General features: G+C 42.1%; 1 protein-coding gene across 1 annotated transcript in view; it reads right to left on the bottom strand.

The window, feature by feature from the left end:
- The window catches only part of kcnh2b (potassium voltage-gated channel, subfamily H (eag-related), member 2b), a 146,200-nt gene that overhangs the window by 118,993 nt on the left and 2,205 nt on the right, over nt 1-25,002 (bottom strand). The window contains exon 2 of the mRNA XM_027002951.2: nt 15,266-15,496. Within this exon, the coding sequence (XP_026858752.1) occupies nt 15,266-15,496 (231 nt within the window). The remainder of the gene's footprint in view (nt 1-15,265; nt 15,497-25,002) is intronic.

Consider the following 25,002-nt stretch of genomic DNA (forward strand, 5'->3'; position numbering starts at 1 on the left):
TTCTCTTTTCTGACCTTCTCTCACTTTCATATTTCTCACCACATTTTTTTCTTTCTTTCTCTCCTTGTCTCTCTGTCTTTCTCTCTCTCTCTCTTTTTCACTGGCTCATCTCCCTCACTTGCATTTCCTCTGTTGTTTGTTTTCTCTGTCTCTTCTCACTGATTTCCCTGTTCCTCTTCACCACTCTCCAAATTTTTCACCCCCCTCACCGCTCTCTCTCAGATTTGGGTCTAATGCATTATTTTTTCAGGCTAAGGTACATAGGGAAAGGGCCTTTGTTAATTATAAGGAAATGAACCTCACACAGTAAATATGACGTGCTTTGGATTGCTAATAGAAGCCATCAGTGTTGAACAGATGCAGCATGCCAAAGATCAGACTTCAAAATGAGTTAAGAGTGTAGCACTGAAGTCTACTTTCCACTTCACATCAGAAAACCATTCTAAAAGGACAAATTGCCACTCACAACATGAAATGGTTGTCTTCTCTGCCTCCATAATTAATATGCATGACACATACTGTACTATAGTGTTGTAATCAGTCTTTCAGGATCTGCAGGTAGCTTTGAATTCTGTTCAGGGTGCTCTTCAGAGTCTTACCCTGTGCTATTATAGGGCTAAAACAAAAGGTTTTATATTTCCCTGCCCACAGATAATGGCTAAACTGGAATTCACCCTTACTGATGATACCTGACAATGGAGAACATTCATTTCTAAATATCTTGGAGTTTAGATTTAAATAAAAGAGCACTTTTAAAGTTCACACTGAGAAACTGAAATAGAACTGTCTCATATGTTTTTACTTTAAATATCAACATTAGATGCCTTCTTTTTTTAGCTACATTTTTTTTTAGAAGCTCTAGACTACCATTACATCAATTTGACTTCAGTATGCTCTTCATGTACTGAGTCTGCACTGGTTATTGGGGCACATCACTGTTATAGAATTATCCAGTATAACCACTCCCAAATTTAGTAAAGCACCTAACAGTCAGCTTGTATTTTATCTGTCTACATAACTGGAAATCTTGTAGCTTTTATATAACTCCAACATTTATTTTATTTATTTTAGCTTCCGTCCACATCATGGTTGTAGCTGCTCTTCTTTCCTGCTTGCTGAAATGCTGTAGTACTGTGTTAACATGGCGGTCATGTGCAGTGCCAGCCACCTCAAGGGTAGGACCAAAATAACACCAGCTGGAGCTTGTAACCATTGTACTGGAAAAGTACTCTCCCTCTGTCTATAATCATAAACCTTAAAAAAAACCAATCAGTATCCATGGAACAGTTTAATCTAGACTAATTACCAAATGTTTATGAGTGTGCCTTGTTAAAATCTCTATAAATAATTTTTGGCTCAAGAACTCAGGTAAGTACTGAACAGAAGTACTTCAAACAGAAGCAGTGGAAAGATCTATTGTTGATTGTTGCTGATCAAATCACAGTCAGTGCAGCACCTTTCTGCTTTTCTGCTGTTGCTGAAGCCTTCCATTTAAAAGACTCCATCCGCTCCTCTTTTTTCTGCTGAATAGGGAATCACACACTCCTGTCGAGTGTATCTTCAGAACACTGTGTAAGTGTCTGTCGTTGCAACCTTCCTGTGCATTCACCCTTTCAAGCGAGAGACAGGAAGACATGATCAGACATTTGGCAGAGTTGATTGACAGCCTTTGGCCGTGCTAGTCGATGTCATCCTTCTGCCCCATTTCCCCTCCCTCTCTTCTCTTACTAACTTTCTTTATCACTCCCTCTCCATTCTCACTGGCCGAGGCCATTTCTGAGAATCTCCGTGAAATCTTCTCAAAATTTGATTTCTCAGCAGTTTGTAAGCCATTAGCCTGCACAGGCAGGATGTCATGTCTGGATGTGGTCCATGGACAATGGCTGTAGTGCCCATATTGGAGTCTTTCACCATTTCATAGTAGCTCTAACCTTCACAGTCATCACTGTTCATACCGCACACACAAGATATAGAACGTCGGTATTAAAAATATGTGCTTGTATTTGACACCACAGATTTGTCACATCAGTTGGTTGAGATATCACTAAAAGTTCAGTTCCAGATTTCTTGAGTTAAAACAGACCAAATGCTATTTCCTGTGGATGTTGTATAGCCCATAAACCCATAAAACACTTATATATGAAATTTGGCTTTATCATTTCTGCCTGAGCCTGGTCTCATCTGAAGTGTTATTTGGCCTTGTCCCAGAGTTTGAGCCATGGTTCATATACCTGAATGGCCAGTCCCTTCCTGTCTCTCCATTACACAACACAGGGCAGTTCCAAACATGGGCAGGGCAGGAGGCCAGCAATATCCCCTCTGTCAGTGTGACACACACACATACACACACATTCACATTCACACGCATGTACACACACACACAATTGCTGGTTACATGATGCACACACCTTGACAAAATGTCCCTAAATGCCTCGGCATTCCTCTTTCCATCTGTCTTTTTCTCTATCCCTTTCTCTCTAACCACTCTATTTCTAATTCCCATCTCTGTTAAACTCCCATTCAACTAGTCTATATCAATCTCTCATTCATCTCCATCTTCCCACCTGATTACTGCCCCATTTGGATTATCTCGCTTCCTCTTTTGAGTGACTCCGCCTACCTCCTGCCCTAGGGAAGGAGGAGGGCTCTTCTTATCTGCTCTGCAACTACAGCAAGCTACAGGGCTCTGTGCCATCACTGCACCTATTGTAAACTTCACTGCTGACCCTTCAACCTCCATCCACGTGAGAGGACCTTCACAGGCATGAAACACCCAAAAAGGCCTAGTCACTGGAAAAAGGCTGTCTTCCTCAACATACCGCAAGAGGAGTCTCCCTGGGACTAATGTCACAGCATGTCTCCTAATTTCTAGGAAATTTCTTGATCCATTTGAATCCCAACCCTGACTGTTACTGTCTGGCCTGTATTCTCATATGATGCCAACACTTCTAGTTAAGTCTAAGAGAGGGCTGCGCCTGCCGAGAGTGGATAAAGAAAGTGTGTGAAACCCAAGTGGTGTATGTGCCACAGGCGTGATAACCATCTCGGGTGTGGGGAACAGGCTGGCCGGCCAGTCAATGGTCAGACAGCAGAACCTCAACTACCTTCTCAGTTGATGTTAGACCATGCTTCAGTCCATCAAGGTCATCAAGATCCTGTGTGGACACCAAGATGAGAACAGATAAAGGATAGTGTCTTGCTAAGATCCTGATTAAGTATTTGGGGTTGAGCCTTTTTTTTCCCCTGCTTGGCTGTGGTTTCTAAGGAAGGTGGGCAACAGTCACTTAAGCAACCATTTCCACGGTAACCAGGATTTTGCGCATGTTTGCAGCCTTCACAGTGGCTGCTGATGAATTGGATGGCGTCATTTTATATTGTTGTCTTATGCATGCACAATTCTCCCTTGACAGGCAGAAATAGCAAAGTTGTCTGCTACTCAGAGAAGGGCTCTGGAACTCCTTAAACACCCTCCTCTGTCTTGCCCCAGGACCTCGCAACTTATAGAAGCTGCCATTCGACTCAGGAGAAAAACAGCTTTTCTATATTTCTGCAGAAGTTCATTCTGTGAATTTACCTTGCAAAGTCAGACCCATGAATAACAGCAAAGTATGACTGGCAGATGCTGATGGCCTGTATTGAATCAAAGTGACAGAAAGAGATAGCACATTATGGCTCTGCTTCTCTGTTCCTCTCTTTTTACTCGCTCTTTTTACCTCTCTCCTTTTTTCCTCATTAGCAGTCTGAAGTTCTACAGTTCAAGCTTGTTCTGTGAGTCTCTGTCACTATCACTGTTTCTTATTACTGGCCTATTATGGTAATATAGAATTAGCGGAAAAGAACAAAAGCTGAAGCCAACACTCACACACACACAAACACATATGTATGCATGTACAAACACACACACAAACACTCATATTTTTCACAAATTCTTTGACCCCCCCCCGAAATTAGATTGTCAGGGTGCCATTTTGGTTCTATTCCAGGGGTTAGTTGCAGTGTGTGGGCTTGGGGTTTTGCTCTTCAGATTGCACACTGATCCTCCCCAGCAGACCACAGATGAAGCTCCTCCATTCTTCTCCCTATGCCAACATACACACACAACCGGCCACCCACTGAAGGAGCAGATATCAGCCTTACAGGAAAAGGAAAAAGTATCTCAAAAAATAAATGGACAAATTTATTTTTTACACAAAAAGACACATAGATCATTTTTTAAATACTCATATAAAGTTTCCTACAACCCAAAAAATAATTTAAACATGAGGCACTCAATAACTTTTGAAAATAAACAATGTTTAGAGGGTTGCGGCCAGAGCAATAGCTCAGTGGTGTTTTGTGCAGAAAAGAGGTTTGCTCACCACTGCAGCCTCACATGCTACATGACTCCTCAGCCTGAAAGCCTGAACCTGATCCAGCTCCATGTAGATATTACACCTACTCTCCCTCTCGGCCTTTCACTCTCTCTCTCAATCACTTTTTCTCACCCTGTCCCTCTCTCTCACTAAATCTCTCTCATTCTCTCTCTCTCACTCAATTTAATTCAACTCAATTCAATTTCAACAATGCTTTTTGGCATGAATTTTATAAGGTACATTGTTGCCAAAGTTAATTAACATAACCAGGAAAGGGCAAATACGTAGAAAAATAATTATAAAAAGTACTTTATCTACAAAACAAACATTAAATCAACAATAAAGACCAACTGAAGGGGTGTGTGTGTCTCTCTCATTCAATTAAAGGTAGCTTTATTAACATGGCTCTGTCAGATATCATTTTCCAAAGCAAACAGAGTTTGAAGCTAACCATGCTCTTTGAAAATAACAATAATGCTTTAAGTTGAAGATGATGATAATGGTCATAAGTAACCAAATATAAATAAATATATAATAAACTAGAAGGCTGCCAAACTATAAAGAACTAGATAAAACAAATTCAGTAATAAAAGCAGTAAATATATTAACATGATATAGATGATTAGTGTATAAAATGAGCAGTATGGTGCATGTACAAGTGTACAGTCTCTCAGATGGTGACATGATGCTGAGGTGCTGTGTTTCCTTCTTCAAGGACAATTTGCTATTTTCTCTCCCTCTCTCTCTTTCTCTCTCCCCTGGAAACCCTCTAGGTGAAGACCCCTGAACAGAAAGCTCCAGTGTGTAAATGGATACCTGTGAGTGGATCGCTGGCTGGAGATTTCTGTCACGGACATGAATCTATAGCTTTTACTTAGTTAGCACTAGTGCATGCACACACCCACAATGCACACAACACTCATACACACACACACACACACACACACACACACACACACACACACACACACACACACACACACACAAACACGCAGTGAAGGTATGGTGGGGTTTAACAGCAATGTGGTAGGGGATTCCACATACATAAATAAACCACTGGACACAGAAGTAAGGAGATCGATACTTGAGGACTACATGTATCATTTATTTAAATGATTTCTTGAAAACCCCTCTAGATATATAAATAAAATAGCTGTTAATCAGGGGGAGCCTGAGTTTTCAGTGTATCGGTGCAGGCAGAAATCAAGTCTAGATTATGTGGAAAACGTCTTGTGTGGTCGCTGTCCCCTATACCCTGTTTCTTCCTCTCTCATTTCTCCTGTTCCTTTTCCCTCCTAAAATGTAAAGTATCCTTGGGTTTGTGAAAGGTCCCATATAATTTGAACTTATTATTACTATTAAGAAAAGGCAACCAGTAGCACTAAATGACTATCAACCTGATCCTCTAACATCCCACCTAATGAAAACTCTTGAAAGGTGGATACTAGCTCATCTGAGATCAGTGGTCAGACCAGCTCTTGACCACTGCATCTCAGGATGACACTGGAGTGATGATGGGGTGTTCTAACTGTTGGACAAAAAACTTCCTCCCACTTGTACACAACATGCAGCACTGTGAGGCTCGTGATCTTCAACTTCTCCAGTGCATTTAATACCATACAGCCTGTGCTGTAGGGGAGAAGATTAGATGGATGCAGGTAGATGAATCCCTCATCTCATAGCCAGTGGACCAACTGACTGGATAACCTCAGTATGTCTGACTGCAGGCCTGTCTCAAATATGGTGGTGTATAGTTTTGAGGCCCCCAAAAGACCGTATTAGCTCCACTCCAGTTCAACCTGTAGACCTCTGACCTCAGGTATAATAGATATATTGTGTCATCTAAAGAAGGTCAGTGATGACACAGCTATTGTGTAATGTATCAGGAGTGGGCAGGACAAGGAATAGGGGAAGATTGTGAAGGACATTGTTAACTGGTTTAAGCTGCTCCAGCTGCAGCTTAAAATCAGCAAGACTAAGGAGATAGTGGTGGACTTCAGGAAGTCCAGACCTTCCCTGTCACCAGTCACCATCAATGGAGTGGAGGTGGAGGGGGTCAGTACTTACAAATACTTAGGTGTGCCCCTGGACAACAAATTGGACTGGAAATATAACACCCACACTGTGTACAAGGACAAAGCCACCTCTAATTTCTAAGGAGGCTAAGGTCCTTTGGGGTGTGCAAAAAGCTCCTTTCTAACATTCTGTCAGTCTGCTGTGGTAAGTGCATTATTCTATGCTGTTATGTGAAGGGGCAACGGTATCAACAAAACCTCCAAAAATGGGTCAGGAGTCAAGACTGACTTTCTGGAAGTTGTGACAGAATGAAAGACTCTCAACAAGCTATTAGCCATGCTGGGCAGTAATTGCCACCCCCCCTGCACACTATACTGTATAAACAAAGAAGCACATTTAGTGATAGACTGATACGGCTGTGATATGTTAAAGAGCATCATACGAGATCTTTCCTACCCACTGCAAATAGAGTCTGAGTCTCCTTACTCCAGAGTTAGTGATTTCCTGCTGTCTGAACTGTGCTGAATTCACACAGCTCCATAATAAACTGACAATCATATACTTCTGTGCAATATATCATAATCTGCTACTGTTTTTGAAATTTTCACCATAAGCTTTATACTGTGAATACCCTTGCTACTCCTAATCATACTCTTATACTCATGTTCTGCTTAGTGCACCTTATGCTGCTCTTATGTCAATGTCATAAATCTTGTTAGCATACATATAATGTAAACAGACACTTTTTTTATTCGTACTTCACTTCTATAAAGTATCTCTCTTACTTTTGCCTAATTTATATGCAATATATAAGTTAATATGCAATTTAGGTCTTTTAGGTCCATCAGGATCAACAAAGATTGAGCTATCTATCTATCTATAATCTTTTTATATCAGAAAAATTATCACTACTTTGTAAAAACAGTGACAATACTTTTTAAGACTTGAAATCATGTACTGCATGATTCCATAGAAACATTTAGCCGTACGTAGCAATTTGTACTTTTCATGAGCAAATGTAGAAATAAAGATGACCTGTAATTGTCTATAAACTATGTATTAACCATAAAACAATACTGCTTTCTGAAGGCTTCTCTGCATAGTTGGCCCTGGATGTGTGGTCCCCATGCCACACACACAGCTCTGTTATAGCTGTTAAAATCTCCTGCTGTCTCAACCTTTGTGTCTCATCCATTGCGACTGACACCAAACTAACAGGGTCCCTTGAAGTTGGCAGACTATATTTGCAGACTAGAAGTGACATTTGAGGTGGCGAGGGATGAAGCGGGGCAAGACTGGGGGCGAGCCTGGGCTCGGGGCTGGCTGGGGTTGGGCGGGGCACACTACTGCTGAGCCTGATGTGGGAGTGAGGAGGCAGCCACAGCTTTAGTTTAAAGGTCAGTGCCGAGGCACAGGAGCCTGAGCCACAGCTGCCTGCATGCACACAGCAGCTAAAAATACAGCAGCTAGGCCAGGAATGGCAAACATGCAGGGGTCTGTGTGTGTGTGTGTGTGTGTGTGTGTGTGTGTGTGTGTGTCTGTCTGTCTGTCTGTCTTTCAGAGCATCGTGAATGAGTAGTGCAATTATATGGCAAATAGTGACTGCATTAGTATGGTAGCCTTTTTACTATCACTTAAGATTAATAGGAGTATACTTAGTAATCTTTATTTAATCCACTAAGCAAATGACCATAGCAGCTCTAAACTCCTGGCCTGTACATTGCGTCTAGCCTGATTCAAAACCCTATATTTACTTTACAGGAGGAAATAAAATCATACAGCCATAAATATCAGAGAAACACTCTGAGTGGAGAATGCTTAGGACAGCAATTTGTAATAACCTTCAAGACTTAATTAATTTGGCCTTTTCTAAATGTAATAAAATATACATAGCCATAAATTTTCATTGATTAGTGACATCTGGGTTATGCTGATTGGTATTATTAGTTTGAGAGCTGAAATCTTAGTGCACACAGGTGTCCATAGTGACGATGATAGTAATGCTTAGAGGGCTTTAAGTATGGAACAGTTCCTGACTCTGTGTGTGTGTGTGTGTGTGTGTGTGTGTGTGTGTGTGTGTGTGTGTGTGTGTGTGTGTGTGTGTGTGTGTGTGTGTACGCGTGTGTGCATGTATGTGGCAGTATGCTGTTAACCAGATTTGGTTTTTGTATTTGTATTTGTATTTTGTATTTGTAAAAATTAAAAAGAAGAAGAAGAAAAAGCCATGTGGCCATGTGATGAAAGGCAGAAGAAGGAGACTGAAGTGTAAGAATAATATCTATTGCACTGCTGCTCACATTTTACAGAGTTCACACATCAGTCTTCATGATTTCACACATCAGTCTTCATGATCTTTAAATTCTGCATAGGCTGTTCCTGTACGTCTCACACACGCACACGCACACACACACATGCACACACACACACGCACGCACACACACACACACACACACACACACACACACACACACACACACACATACACACACTCATACACACACACACACAGTCTATCAGTTAGAGATTAGTCTGCATTGTGGCTGAGGAAGAGATGGCCAAGTAGTAAAAGCTGCAACAGTGGTGACAGATTGTCTTTCAAGGGCCCATGGATGCAATGTCTACAGGTTACACTGTTAGGCCCCACTGTCAATATGATGTCAAAATAAAATGGCTCTAATAACAGGAAAGCAAACATCAGGCAGAGAGGAGATGAAACGCCAAGCACACACAGAGGCTGGTCTTTTAATAGTAACTGTCACTGTCATATAATCAAACCCCACATCTCTTTTGTTTTACTGTATGTCCCTGTACGTACTTCAGGATATGTTAAAGGCTTAAACGTTCAACTTCAAAACATCATGCTAGAAAGGTTTCCTCTTATTATTATTGTCATATTATTTTAGAGCAGTCTTAGCTATGTTGTGCTGGGATTTAAATTGGCAGAATCCAATGCCCATCTGTCCTGAGTACTATCATTCGCCTAGTGTCCAGTAGGGAGAGGGGAAACTCTTGCCTCACTTTCATTAGCCACACTGATTAATAATTGCATCCTAAGTGGACATCCCTGCCAGTTTACATTACCCGTGAATTAAAGTCACCCATTCAGAAATTTCCTCATTTTCCTTCGACGCGCTCAAGCTGTAGGCAGGAAAGTGCATGGGGGAGATTTGCATGTGATTTGTATGAGGGCAGAGGCGGAGCATGAGGCAGTATTGACGTCACTGGCAGCCCAGCAGCACTGCCGTCATAGGGGGAGGAGATGAGGAGAGCAGAGGGCACTGCTTCCGCCTACAGGCCCACATCACAATAGTTTGGCCAGTCCACTCGTTCCTGCGTCCCTCTGGAGAATTCCATATGCAAATAATGAGAATAGGTAGAGAGATTTTCACACAGTGACAAGCCTGTGTTTTATTCATTATAGCAGCGAAGTGGGGGGGGGGGGGTTCTCCACTGAATCCTGCAGTGGTTTACTAACAGCTTTTAACACAGAACAACCTCAGACTAGGACTACTTTAAAACCTACTGTATAATAAACCAGGATATGGAAAATAAATAAATAATCAATTATTTGGATGGAAACTAAAACAGAAAGTACATTAGAGTGTATGAATTAGGAGGGTATCTCCTTACTGTCAGAGACTCAAGGCAGCAACAGATCTGAACCGAGTAGAGGCTCAGATACCACAGTTTAGTTACTGACAGTAAAAGCCATGGGTGCCAAAAGAGGAAAGAACAGTCTCTGTGGTTACTGTATTACAAAAATTCAAACTAACAACAGAAACTTGTACAAACCAACTAAAACACAACTTCAGGTTTTGAAAATGAACTGACTGAACTGAACTCACCTGTCAAGAAAGATGATGCCTTATCCAGTGCACATCCCTCCCCTTACACATAATGCAATTACTATAGAAAAGCTCATTCACACCTGTCATCAGCTAGCAAGTCCCACAAGTACGCAGGCCTTGTTTTGTCTGTGAAAGAGAGCATGCAAAATTTGTTTGAAATGCATCATGTTGCAGCTTTTTTTTGCAGACTAGAAGCTCCTGAGAACCTTAACACATCACTCCGTTCCATTCAAAAAGAAGCCTTAGGCCAGCAGAGCATCTTCAGCATCTGGACATATTCCATCTCAAAAACCATATCACACCACTATGATAAGCCAATGCTCAAACAAGCAGCTATCCAATTAACTATCACACCATGTTTCTCACTTCTTAGCACTGTTAAACACCTATACTAGAAGGGAAGAGTGAAAGAAATGAAGTTGCTTTAATTAGTGTGTGTGTGTGTGTGTGTGTGTGTGTGTGTGTAGGTGTGTGCGTGCGTGCGTGCGTGTGTGTGTGTGTGTGTGTGCACATTTATGTGTGTATGTGTGTCTCCCCTCCCCTCCCTTGTGTTTAGTGAGCAAGTGCAGCTTCATTACGTATGTAATGAGGCAGTCAGCCAGTAGCCACAGCATCCAGCAATGCTGGCAAGATTCATTATCTGCCTGTCTGCTACAAGGAGAAAAATCACACTCACTTCCAGCTGCACCCTGTCCAGCTCTGTAGAATTAAACCTTGCATTTTTTGGCAATTACTTTGAGATGAATATATCTTAAATTAATTTTGGGTTTGACAGTTCCTAAGAGCTCACTCGTGAAAAAAAAACAAAAACAAAAAAACTCTACAATTCAGTTCAGATTTGACTGGCAGATGAGCCATGCATTAAGGATTGGCCATTTATCGCTACGAGCACTACCAGACTGCTGGTGTCATGTGAGGGTGCAGTACATTTATGACCAACCACCAATAAAAGTGGAAAAGGGGAAAATAAAGATATGGAGAATTGGTTATATGAAATGAAAATGATCTAGACAGATAATCAGCTATCCCACAGCTTCTTTGAGTGAAGAACACGTGGAAGATACAAATAAATTTCCACGTCCACTGGGGAGTGTGTGGAAGAGTCCAGAAAGCATGAGAGTGTCCAGAGATCACGTGGGAGTATTTAAAGAGTGAGTGGCATAGTGTGTGGTAGAGTCCAGGGAGTGTGTGGGACAGAGTGGTCCTAATGGCTGAGCTCTATCGCACTCCTGTTCATCCAGCACAATAACTTCTTAAGAACCAGAGCTTCTTCTGATAGCTGAGTGCAACTCTTCCCCGGGATAAGAGCATACAGCTTTTTTTATACAGCTTTACACTGCACAGTTTTGTCATATATCTCTATAGGGCAAAATGGTTTTACCCTGAAACAAAAAAAGCACTGAACTTGTCACCATAAACTTCACTTTCTCTAGTTGAGCTTAAGCTTTCTGTCTTCTCAGTATGAATAAAGCTCAATACTAAGTAATCTCCACCGGATGGATTGTAATATGTGGGTGTTTTGACTCCCTTGTGGAATGCGTTGCAGGGTGTCAAACAGTGTGAACAAAAGAGGAAGAGCTGTCACACTCCCACATGCCTCATCCGACAAAGTGAGCAAAAAATATGAAGGATCATTAGTGTACACATGGATTCTTAATGCATGCAAATACAGGGACAAATGATTTAGCTGGATGGAAGCCTACATAACTTAAAACTAGTTTACCCATACCTTCCAATGGAATATCCCTTTTCCGACTGGGTGACCCAGTTCACTTTTCCCACTGGAAGACATTGTTTACTTTTCATAGCTACTTGTTACAAATAACACTGAGAAATGAAAAATGCATGCAGAAGTAATCTGTTAATCTGCAAATGATCTGAAAGTTGTTGATAATCTACAAACACAAATACTGAACAGACTTGAGAGAAACCTTATAGAAACATAGTATAGGATGAACTTTGAAACTACTGGCTTGAGTATTTGAATGATGCATCAGATTCACAAAATGTCAGTGAGACACACACACGTGCACACAAGCACACACACACACCCACACACACACACCCGGCAGAGCAGGATTCTGCTATTGTAAGCTATTTAATACTAACAATAGCACTCTCTCTCATAGCAATCTGTCCTAAATAGAGTCCATTCACTTCCAGTCAGCTGCCAACTCCTCTGGTTTTAACAGGACTCATCTGACCATCTGACAAAGTCAATAACTATGAATAAGATAAACCAGCACATTTCATTATGACAGACAGAACCATAGACTGTCCATTGACAAGGTGGGCTTATCAGATGGCTTCTAATAATGGCTCAGGAGAAGTGTAGTGAGGCACAGGACTAGCCATTTGGAGAGCAGGGGGCTTGACCCGTGCTCGTTTGAGAAAACCAAGAGGCAGGTGTCCTGGCTGGTTCCAACAGATGGTAATCTCTACCCCGCTACTTAAGGAAATGATAATCACTATTTCTAAGCATCTGGTACTCCTGTTTCAGTGACCCATGATGAGAATCTGTGTTGAAAGCTGCTGCCTCCTTTGACCCCAAGGTCAGGAGGGTTAAAGGGTTAAAGTGTCTATTGGGAAAAGGATGGTAGAAATGTTTGGAGAGGGCTGTGAAAAGCTGACTGGGACTACTACTGAGAAGAATTAAATAAATACATTTAAATAAATAAATAAACAAACAAATAAATCCCACAATATGACTGAAGGTTTTATGTGTTGAAGAATAAGAGAGATAACATTAGGAGTGATGTTTTTGTCTTTCATATGATGAAGAACTCCACTGATTAGAACTAAGCCGAGATCCTCAAACCTATTGATGTCTCTTCATGTGATTTACAGAACATGAACCATGGTTCCAGGCCAGCACTTGAAGTATGCAGAGACTGTGAGGTTATGACATCAGCTCAGAGGGTAGGCAATCAAAGAGTCACTTACATCCTGCGTGGATACTGGAGTACAGCAGATGCATATGACCCATGCCACGAATGGGCCACATTCTCTGTGAGCTCTACTTTACAGTTGCACACACACACACACACGCACACACACACACACACACACACACACACACACACACACACACACACACACACACACATACACTCCTGCTCCCCTCTCGCTTTCACAGGTACTGCATCTACAGTGGAGCTCAGCCTAGGAGTGATTGATTAAGCGCCAGTCCGATCAGCAATGGGACAGCCGAGCATGAGAACTGTTCATCCATCATTGTGAAGGCTGATGTCAGCGTGCTGCTCACCAGATGAATGGATGCAGAGGCATGAAGGAGAGGAAGAGAGAGTAAAGCAATTTTTCACCTCTTCTTTACCCCATTCCAACCCCCCCCCACCACCACCACCACCAGCTCTGCCACTCACTCTTTACCCACAACCAGAGGAGCAATCGGAATCCCTTGTTATGAAGCCTGTGTTACAAAGCTGTGTTTCCCACTGTGCATTATTTATAAGGAATCAAAGTGTGTTCCAAAACTGGGGTCTAATTCTACACTGTGCGTGTTTATGCACGTGTGTGTGTGTGTGTGTGTGTGTGTGTGTGTGTGTATGTGTGTGTGTGTAAATGCATATGTGTGTATGCACTTGTCTATGCGTGTGCCTATATGTGTCTCTTGGGTACATGTGTTTGCATATGTGGCTGTGGTAGGTTTGACTAAGAGGAGACATACCAGGGGGTGCCAGAGAGACTCTGTTACTGTGATTTTTGGAGAGTTATAAAGAGAGAGAGAGAGAGACTGAGGGAGTGAAAGAAAGGGAAGAAGTTGAAGTTACGGGCTAATAAGACATACAGGAGTGTGGCACATTCCATGGCCTGTGCTTACCGTACACAAACACCAGAGCAGCTTTGTGTTTTGGATTCATAGCCAAAAGGCACAGGCACACACACACACACACACACACACACAGAGTCAGGAACTGTTCCATACTTAAAGCCCTCTAAGCATTACTATCATCGTCACCATGGACACCTGTGTGCACTAAGATTTCAGCTATGAAAATCCTATGAAAACCAAATCAGGTTTTGGTCCCATGCATCCTATCCTAGCTGTAATGCTTGCAACCTGTGTTACATCAGCCTGAAATCTTTTCACTCTCCTATTGATTTGACAAATATATCTTAAAAAAGTTCACCAGCTGGAAAAGTAGAAAGTAAGAAGTGTAAAACTTCCAGCATGAAGACACGGCTCAGAAGAGTGCCATTAGTGAACCTTAAATTGGGTCATATTCCACACTGGGGTTTTGGCTTAGCCAGCGCAGCTGTTGGGGGAGCTAGGTACTGCATATACATGACACCCTCAGCTCTGAGAGGATCCAGTGGAAACAAGGACTGGTGGAGCAGAGTCCTCCCATGCCATGAAGGAGATAGAGAACATGATCACATAGTCAGACAACAACTAGCAACTTCTGCCCCAACGCCATACCACTGCACACGCCACCTGCTCATTTTAAACACACACACACACACAAACACACAACCCCCTCTCGCTCGCTCGCTCTCTCTCTCTCTCTCTCTCTCTCTCTCTCTCTCTCTCTCTCTCTCTCTCTCTCTCTGTCAGATGAGGGGAACATTCAGCCATGTTGCTGATTGACTGTTGTTTGTTTGTGTGTTTGGTCATTGGTTTCATTACTTTGGTCCCCCTTCTCTTTCTGGCTTTCTCTCTTTGTCTACCTTACTAACAAGTCATCAGTTGTCTTTCAGGAGTTCTGTCTCTAGCTTAAAAACAGGAATAAGATTTTGGATACAATCTCATGACTGAGTAGCTGACTAGAACAATAGCAATGATGTGAATCCAATCCCACTTTAGGACACGGATCCAGCTCCAGTCTCTTCCCTCTGCTCTGCCATAGCAAACGTCTGTCCTATATTCACTTTGCCATCCTCATGGACCCAGTTACAGGGCAAATATTTAAACTCTCATAGTAGAGGCTGAATTGCTGCCACGCCATACATCATATGCGAGGATCACTGAAACTGTCACTGAATCTGTCATTATTCACTTTCTGTCACAGAGAAAGTCATCTGGCCTACCGTCTTTTCTGTAGAGTGTGATCTCCACTTTCCTCTCCTCAGTGCCCAGCAGGGCCTGAGCCATCTGCGCAACATCCAGGCGCTTGGTGTGTGGCCCGTACAGGAAGTTACACGAACACGGCCTCTGCATGACCTCCGCCCGCGTGTAGCCACACATGTGACAGAAGCCATCATTGCAGAAGATAATGGCGCAGTTCTCCACACGTGCATTGGCTATGATGAACTTCCGACCTGATTAGAGAGGGGGGTGTGGGAGACATAGAGAGAGAGAGAGAGAGAGAGAGAGAGAGAGAGAGAGAGAGAGAACAAAACAAAAGAAAGACAAGAATCTGATTATGGCTCACTCTGGTTTGCATTCGACAGTAGGTGGACAGTAATTAACGACTACTGATGGAAATATTCACATTTTCATATTTTTTTTCATAACACTCTGTTATGAATGAAGTTGTCAAGGAAGAGGTGCAGTAACTGGGCAGTGACACTTCATATTGTTGTGGTGCTGTACTCAGGTACACTGGCTCAACTGAATGTGATATTTAACCAATGGGGGTTGACTGGTGCATGGGATTCAATGTTTTGCAATGTTTTTATTAATGTATTTGCGATAAGGCCACATAGAAATATGGCTCAAACATTTCCTGAATTCTGTGGAGTCTGCCCTTTAAAATTGTTCGATAATAGAAGTTAGAAAAGAATTAATACAGGTTAAAAAACACACCTACGTGTGATTTGTGGTGGGTTTGTGGGTAGCTTTAACTCAAGGGTGTCTACAGTCATACAAGGGGAGCACTGTGGGTATTACTGATCTTTTGTACACAAGTCTCTTTGGAGAGATCCAGAATGATCGAGCAAATTGCTGCTCATGCTGTTGCTTGGCTGTGTGTGTGACTGCATCATTAGTTTATGTCCAAAAGAGCTAGCTACAGGTCAAGAGCTGATCGTAGCATTTCCAGTTGGAGTGATGCTAGGATCAAAAACTTACCAAAGAGGTCATCATTAGGGCAAAAATATAAATTGGAATGATTCAATCAAAGGCATCGCAGAAACATTAAGTGTATCTAAATCAGCAGTTTGTTGGGAACTCTGGGGAACTTAGCATTAGCTAAAGCAGCATCAGATAATGGCAGCATTACAGAGCTGGCATCACTTCAGCTGGACATTGATCGCAAAGGATTTGCAACCAAGTCCTACTCATGACACTTTTATGGGAAATTGTTCAATTAGTTATGTTGTTTTGTAATGGGGAAAGGGTGGGTAGGCAGCTACGAACAAGCTTGACTGTGACTCCCGTGTAGTTCACTCAGTGTAAACACACTTGAATTAATGTCCCCATTCTCAAGTTCAACCTAAAAGCAATTAGTTACATTCAAATTCAATGTATGGAGCCAAAACCATCAAAACCTATTACATACAGACTGCATTGTGAACTTTTTGAACCCAGCAGGGTTTGCCATTCGAGAGTGCAGTCTCCTCAAATGGAAGTCCATATCTAAACCATTTATGTGTGTTTGTGTTCGTCGTAACTGATGGGAGATGGTGATGATGTGCCAAGCTCGGACTGCAGAAGCTGGATGATGAGTCGAAGGAGGGCAGAGCTGGACAGTGCAGCTGCTTTCTCCCTTGCTGGGCAATAACACAAATAAATTACCAAGTGAAACTGAGGACTGGAGCTTCTCGTGGCCAGGAAACTTTGGCATTTTTCATGAGATGTTATTATGTAGCTTCTATTCTTCTCATCATAACGGAAGTTTTTATAATTGTGCTATTTTCTTATGCTGATAATTTATTGATATTATTTACTATAGTGGGTTTGCCCAGACTGACAGGAATGTGAAACCTTAAAGCTTCCACATACATCTGTTTCAGAATGACCCGTGGACAGGAGCAAAATCATAATGTCCTCCATTTATCTTCAAAACTTTATTTAAGACATAAATTTTTTTTTGCATAAAGAATGTGAATAGTGGGGGACATAATGTTGAAATCCCGTGTTCCATCACATAGAGAAAACAAAAAAGCCAAAAACAACCAAACAAACAAATAAAACAAATAATCATCAAAATACGTACCTGGGAGGACCAAGTATTCTATGTATTTTATAAAATAAGTTTAGCATTTAATAACAAACTATTTGCAAAAATAGTTATCACTCTAAAATTTCTTAAACTGTGCTTTTTACGTGGTCTCTAATGTAAGTGTCCAACCAGCATCAGGGTCAAGGCCGTAGGGGAGAGGACAAACTGCCCAGCTGTAGTGATCAGGTCCAAAAGGACAATACACACCATTGCTACAGGCTGAGGAAGTGGTCAGGTGAGGCATGAGACTATAATGAAAAAAGACAACATCACAGCTTCAGGAATGGGGTTAGTTTGTTTATTTATTTCCGCCCACTGTTTTCACAGTTTAGTTATGTAGCAATATGTGTGTGCTATGGATGTGAATGGAGGCGGTAAGGGTGATTCTGAGCATGTGGAGTGTTTTGGTAAGGGATGATGGATAATATATGTGTAACAATAGCGGTAAGATATCTGTAGTGCTCTAGATGACACACTTGCTTCCTACGCATTTGCTATACATTTACATGGATACTCACACACACACACACACACACACACACACACACACACACACACACACACACACACACACGAGTCTCAAAATATTTTCATCACTACAGATCTATCTCTCAAAGTGATCTGCTTTGGTTATATATTTAGATAATATATTATCATCTTAAAGAGGGAATATTTCTTATCATTTATCATCTTAATATGTTATACCTTCATAATTTGAAGTTATACCTTCATAAACTGATCATTTATATATTTTTGCTCATTTAAGTGCCTCTCAGAAAGGCACTATTCTCAAACTGCACTAGAACACAACCTGCTGTGATCCACAATGGCAGAACTCCGCCACCTTTTCCAGAGCAATTTCAAAACCTGATACATTTGTAATTCCCATTCCAAATTTGCAAGTCCTTGCCAATCCTGTCACAAAAGCATGGACCTGATCTGCACAAAACACTATTCCTTAATTACCTTGTGTCGTTATTTATCAGCCGGAGCGGCTGTCGCTATGTCACAGAGAATAAGAAAGCGGCTGTCTGCGGCGATATTGACAGTGCCGAGTCCTGCTTAAACGATGCAGTGACTAATTGGGACAGAAGGAAAAAGAAAAACAGGAAGCATGAGAGAAGGAGAGCATGTGAATAAACAATAGGGCAGTTGTGGAAAAAGTCCCAATTGAGTTGTTTATCTCATTAAGCGTTTTTATGCTTGATTTCAGCCAGACTGAGCCACAAAGGTCCGTGGAAAGTTCAGTTTCCAATGTATTGATTATCATGGATCCAGTTTGCCCCTCCTTGCAGTAAAAACATCACAAAACAGTCTGTAAATTGGTCTTGAAATGGGAATGACGTGTCCTTTGTGTGAAGCCAACAGAGGGTAACTGAACAGACAAGAATATGCGGAGACAGACACATGGACTTTCTCAGTTCTTTGAAGTGATAAAGAGTATGAAAAGTGAGTGTGTGTGTGTGTGTGTGTGTGTGGTGTGTGTGTGTGTGTGTGTGTGTGTGTGTGTGTAAATGCATAAATGTAAATGCAGTTGGCTATGCGTGTGCCTCTTTGTGTCTCTTGGGTGCATGTGTTGGCATATGTGGCTGTGGTAGGTTTGACTAAGAGGAGGCATCCCAGGGGATGCCAGAGAGACTCTGTTACTGTGATTGTCTATGTGTGTGTGTGTGTGTGTGTTTATACATGTGTATATGTGTAGATGTGTGCATGTGTGTGGTATAAGTGGCAGACCCCAGTTCTCTGGCACACCTGCCCTGCCACCCTCCTTTACAATAACAGTAGAACAACAGCAGCATGGCGAGAAAGCGCCATGCTGTACCAATTGTTCTCTTCTGAGAACAAAGGTCTAGCAGACACAACACAGCACCAAAATACTCCAGCTCTGTCTGTCTCTTTCACTCACTCCCTTACCCTCAACACACACCAAGACACAAATATGCACGTTGTTTGAGATCTGAGAAAAAAAAAAATGCAGCCCCTGAAAGGATGACCAAACAGAGAATATTGCCCCTTTAAAACCAAAGTCATTCCTTCCACAGACCAAAGTCACTTTTTTTCTTTCACAAACACTGCATTTGTAATGCATAACGTCAAATCCAGATTTTATCTCTTACAAGAGGCTCAGTAAATTCCACAGACACACATTCTGTTCCATAAAGGAAGGAAACAGAGCCTTTTTGAGTGTTTGTTACCCTGCCTGTTAGTGGCAAACAGATTAGACTATCAGAAGCTTTCTAAGCCTATCTATCAGCTGAAATACGTAAATGAAGGCCCCAGGTTCTTATCTCCTTCCTGATTGTGTGCACAGGCCAATCAATCTCTGCAAGAGGCGAATAGCAGTTCCTCATCTGTCTCTGCTCCCTTCTCTTGGACCGAGAAGCCAAAGCGCTCAGACAGGCCTGTAGAGTAACAGAAGCTGGGGGTCTGTGGCACCAGCATTGTTAAAGAGCCCAGTTCAGCACCTCTGCCAGGCAGGCCTTATGTCTCCGAGGCCATAAACCAACATCACTGCTCCCCAGTAAAGGTAAGGGAGGTGATAAGGTCAGGAAACACCTCCCAGCAGACCAACTTGTCTGCAGAGCAGCATCAAAGGTATAATATTGATCAGCAAAGGTGAGAAGCACACAGTGAGCCTTTAATGGGACTAATATAGGCTCAGCCCTGTATTTGAGGCCTTTTTTTGTCCCTTTTGGGACATAACGTGCTAATGCATCCCTGATAGCTTATATCCTCCCCTGCTTTATAAACCTAAGGTTAAAACACTGACAAAGGTGACCATCTCTTCAAAACTGTGGTAAACTGTTAAAAGATCTATAAAAGAACATTTCAGCACAAGTTTGGCCTTTTGTTCCACTGTGTGTGTGTGTGTGTGTGTGTGTGTGTGTGTGTGTGTGTATGTATGTGTGTGTGAGCCCTTTAAACTGAGCTGTTTTTCTACAGTAAGCTATGGGTTCCAAATAAAAGGATGCAGCAGGAGGCATTGCCAGAGCCACTTAACGAGGCACCGGTGAAAGACAGAAGAAAAAAAGGTTGAAGAGAGAAACAAAGATGGAAAGAAAGAAAATGTTTGACCTGGCTGGCCCAGCTGTGTGTGAGGATTCTGGGAATGGCAAGGTTAAGGTTTTGTATGTGTGCGCGCGTGTGTGTGTGTGTGTGTGTGTGTGTGTGTGTGTGTGTGTGTGTGTGTGTGTGTGTGTGTGTGTGTGTGTGTGTGTGTGTGTGTGTGTGTGTGTGTGCGCAAGTGGATGTGTCGGGGGGGCAGGCCAGAGCAAATCCCTAGCTCCCTACTGAAATCACAAGCAGGGCCGGGAGCAGGGTGCAGGGGTTTGATGTGTGCTGATACACATTAATATATTCTCCCTGCAGATACCTAGGCTCCAGTAGATGTGTCAGTGGCATTTTAGCCTCAGTGCTTTTAGCAAAGGGCCAGAAGGGCCTTTGAAATAGGGCAGGACAAAGGCCATAAGAGAGGGAGTGAGCCTTGAGCTAAGTTCAGCTCCAGGGAGCTTTGTTGGAAAGGTGAGAGTTTAAGGTAAAATACAGAGCTGGGAGGGGTCATGGACACTGCTTCTCCTGACCTGTCCTTCCTGTTGTGGCTCCCTCAGATACATTCCCTTGGTAGATGGCCTGCACCTAGTCTAGATCAGTAGGTCTAATTCCCCAGCTCCCAGGCTCTGAGCATGGGTGATTCATATGCAAATGTTGGAGAAGGTGGTCGACATGATATTGTGGAAATTGTCCCATAACATTTTATGGCACAGGCATTTATTTCCTTATACTTATTTTGCCTGGCAAATTGTGGTAAAGTCAGTTTGTCTGACTGATCGCTGGCCTTGCGCAAGCTCACAGATCACTTACTAGATGGAATACGTCAGTCGATCTGTAGGCCCTGACGTCTGAAGAGCTGCCACACCAGTTCAAAAGCTGTGTTCCAAATCAGGCCCCAACTCACAGCTTCAGAAGAAGCCTCTGAGGAAAAACTTTTGCACCGTATGGTACATCCATGTGTCACCACTGAGTAAAATATAATTACTGCAACAATGAGGTAGAAACTGTTGAAGACACCCTCATCTTTTAAATATCTGGCCTCAACTGTTTAGAGTACATAGTTAGCATGCTAAATGGGCATAGACGCTGACAGACAATGAGAGCTGTAGGCAGTACATTAAGGCTTTTAAGGGGGAAAGTCAGTGGGCTGGTTAAGTGGTAGCTTACCATAAGAGAAAGTGTGCTTGTGCATGAGCGAGAGAGAAAGACAGTGTGAGAAAGAGCTAAAAATTATACACAGAGTAGACTAGAGGGGGTAACAAAGAGTGACAAAGAGAGGTGCGTGTGTGTGTTGGCAAGCCAGAAAGAGAGACCTTCAGCAAGACTGTAACAAGACACTAGAAGCGCCATAATTAACCTAAGCATCTGCCGGAACTGTTGGCTTCCTTTCAGCCTCATTTAACTCCATGATACCAGAAGTTAGTTTGTATCTGATGAACAAAAAATTGCCTGGGTGGCATCACCAAACAAGATATGAAAAACCTAAAAATAGATTACTCAAATTGTCCCAAATCGTATCCTTATCCTAACTCACATTCCAGTTTGCTGCTGCACACTGTGATCTTTGCGCCGATACCTATTTAGGACATAATATAACCTAAACTCATTACAAATAATGTACTGATTCATTTATACAGCAAGTTACATCAGGGAGAAAGAGACACTAACATGACTCATCCAGAAAGAGCCTTTGAATGGAGGCGGGCGAACTAGTCACCGGTTTTTATCCAGGAGAACAGCGTAATCTTTGTCTTCAGCAATACCAAAACAGCCGTAAGTTTAGTACAGAAGAAAGTTTAACACAGAAGAAAGAGTGAATGAAAGAAAAGATGCAAGACGCAACTGCTCCGAGTGCTGCTTAAGGTGAGGAACACTGAACAGTGAGGAGGGCAGCAGCTGAAGGTGGGGAGCATGGGACTGTCCTAGGTCAGGGCTCCATAAGCCATTCATTACAGCTATTCATGGGAAGGTTATCCTGGAGAGGGCTAAAATAGAATGGGGAAATAGCTAAAATAGAATGGGGAACTGTCAGAAACACACACACACACACACACACACACAAACACAAACGATGGCATACATGTACACAAACTTGCTGCAAACACAGAAACAACCAAGCACATACAAAACATGCTAGAAATAAAAATAAGCAGAAAATGTGTCAAAAATAGATGTGCTCACACATAATTCACAAGAAGAAGAAAAAAGTCACACACTATCTCACTCTCTCTCTCTCAGACACACACACACACACACACAAATACCAAGAAGCATCCACAAAAAGGTCAGGCAACTGGTATAGTGTTTGCGCACGCTTGTGTATGTGTGTGTGTGTGTGTGTGTGTGTGTGTGCGTGTGTGTGTGCGTGTGTGTGTGTGTGTGTGAAAGAGTACGTGCGTGTATGAAGCAGATTGAACTGGACCATGACTGCTCAGTATCACTGTGAGAGGTGGCTGACGGAGAAGCATTACTTTTTATAGGCATCTATAAATACCACACCTTTAATCTGAATAAGGTGCAGTGTGGAGAGCCCCCAGGCTGGGCCACCTCACAGCTCCTCCTCTCTGCCTCTGTCCATCGCTCTCCGCCCCCACCTCTAATAACACAGCCCTGGGCAGGGCTCAAAGTCAGGGCCCACAGCAGTTAGAAAGGACGAAGATGAAAAGGGGAGGCAAAATGGAAATCCTACAACACAATAAGGCTACAGAGTATAAATGAGACAAGGAGATGGAGGAGAGAGAGGATTGAAAGAGAAAGAGAGATTGCAAGAGAGTGAGGAAGAGAGAATTAGTTAAGTCAGCATCGGTGGCCCCACCCGCCAGGGGACGGGGTGCTCGGTTTGTGCCCTGAATAGTTGCCACGGTGATGGTGATGTTTGTGCACATGCTGCAGTGTTTAATATCCTCCCCTGGTCCTGCTGCTCTGCACACATCTAATTGGAGTCAGGTGACTCCTGCCGCTGCTCCGAGGAGCAAGCTTGACTGGGATGACCATATGCACCCTGACACTGGCTTGCACAAAACAGACAGAATGGAGAAGAAGAAAAAAACTGTAAAGCATCACATATAGGGCCAGGTGTTATGTGTGATAATAAGTGTGTGAAGCCTTTTTGTTGAGAGGGTTGGATTTCAACGAGAATCAACGAGGACAATAGTAGCTGTGGGGTACAAGGACAGATGATAAAAGATGACCAAAGACTGAAAAATATTGATTCAAGATGTACCAGTAGTATTATCGCCTCAGCAGAATCTGATACTGTGCAAAAAAAACGGTCCTCAGACACAAAATTGCATTCAAAAAGATTTCCTTGCTGAAAACTGATAAGGATGCACCTCCAGTTTTAGAGAGGAGCATGTATCTTGACCAGATAAAGGTCGTAGTCACTAACCAATAAATGGTCCAAACTAGATTTATTGCAGTACTAAAAACATATGTGTAAAACAAACTAATGATCAAATGACTTAAACTAGATTTAATGCAGTGCTAAAAGCTCCCACAAAAAGCAAATGAGAATATGAGTATTCATTATCAATGCATTAATAATGCTTCATTAAATATTTAATGTGCAATATAACACAATTCATAATATCAGGATGGTTCCTTAATGTCTGGCAAAAATATAAAAAGATATCTATCAATATTTGGCAACTTTCCTAGGATGGCTGGAATATCACAGGATGATAACAGAGTAACTGTCTTCTCAATACATTTTGTGTGCTAAAATATATGCACATCAATACAAGTCATGTGGCTGTTGCTTGGTGCCTAAATGCAAATGAAGTACCTTACAAATAAGAAAACACATCTACCTTCATACTAGCTACATAAAAATAGAACAATACAGGCCAGTAGCATATACATTTTTTACAATTGTGTGTTTTAAAACTTTTCATTCAGCAAAGGGCAAAATGAGGCTTCAGGGATTTTAACATTTTGGAGAAAGCAAATGAACGGATAGTTATTTGCCCTTGACAAGATTATAACTCCCCATGACTCTAAAGAATCAACCAAAAGGAGAGCAAGCTCAGGCAAACCCTAAATGATCAGATATATGACAATTGTACTGTAATCTGTACAAACACAACCAATATGAAAATTAAAAGTTGCAGCAAGGAACATAAAGCTTTATAACTTTTAGCATACTCAATTGTATATTTGAACATCCTCTGTCCTAGTATCCTTCACTAATCACTGCTGATATTCTCAAAAGGGTAAAGAGGGCAAATTCTTATTAGCCAGATACAACACAGCCTCGTGACCTCTGTGGTATATTAATTTGGTTTAGCCCAACCTATTACACACTGCTACTGGTGAAAATAGGAAATAATTTTAACATTTTCCTTATTTCATTGTTAAACTAGAGCTCATTTTCTCTATTATTCATTACAGCTTCTTCTATCTTTAGAAAGTAAACATCTGACTAAAGGCTATGCTCAATGTAGATGGGCAAATATGCCACAGAGCTGAAATGGAGGAAGAATTTTAGCACTGTCAGACAAGTATTTCTGGATATTATTTGCATGACTGTACTGATGAGTAATCAGATTCAGATTTCACATCACCCCATGTTGAGTACTGGGTTCGCAGATGACCAGGAGGTTGGACATGAAT

The sequence above is a fragment of the Electrophorus electricus genome, chromosome 10 (genome assembly GCF_013358815.1).
Source record: "Electrophorus electricus isolate fEleEle1 chromosome 10, fEleEle1.pri, whole genome shotgun sequence".
NCBI lineage: Eukaryota > Metazoa > Chordata > Actinopteri > Gymnotiformes > Gymnotidae > Electrophorus > Electrophorus electricus.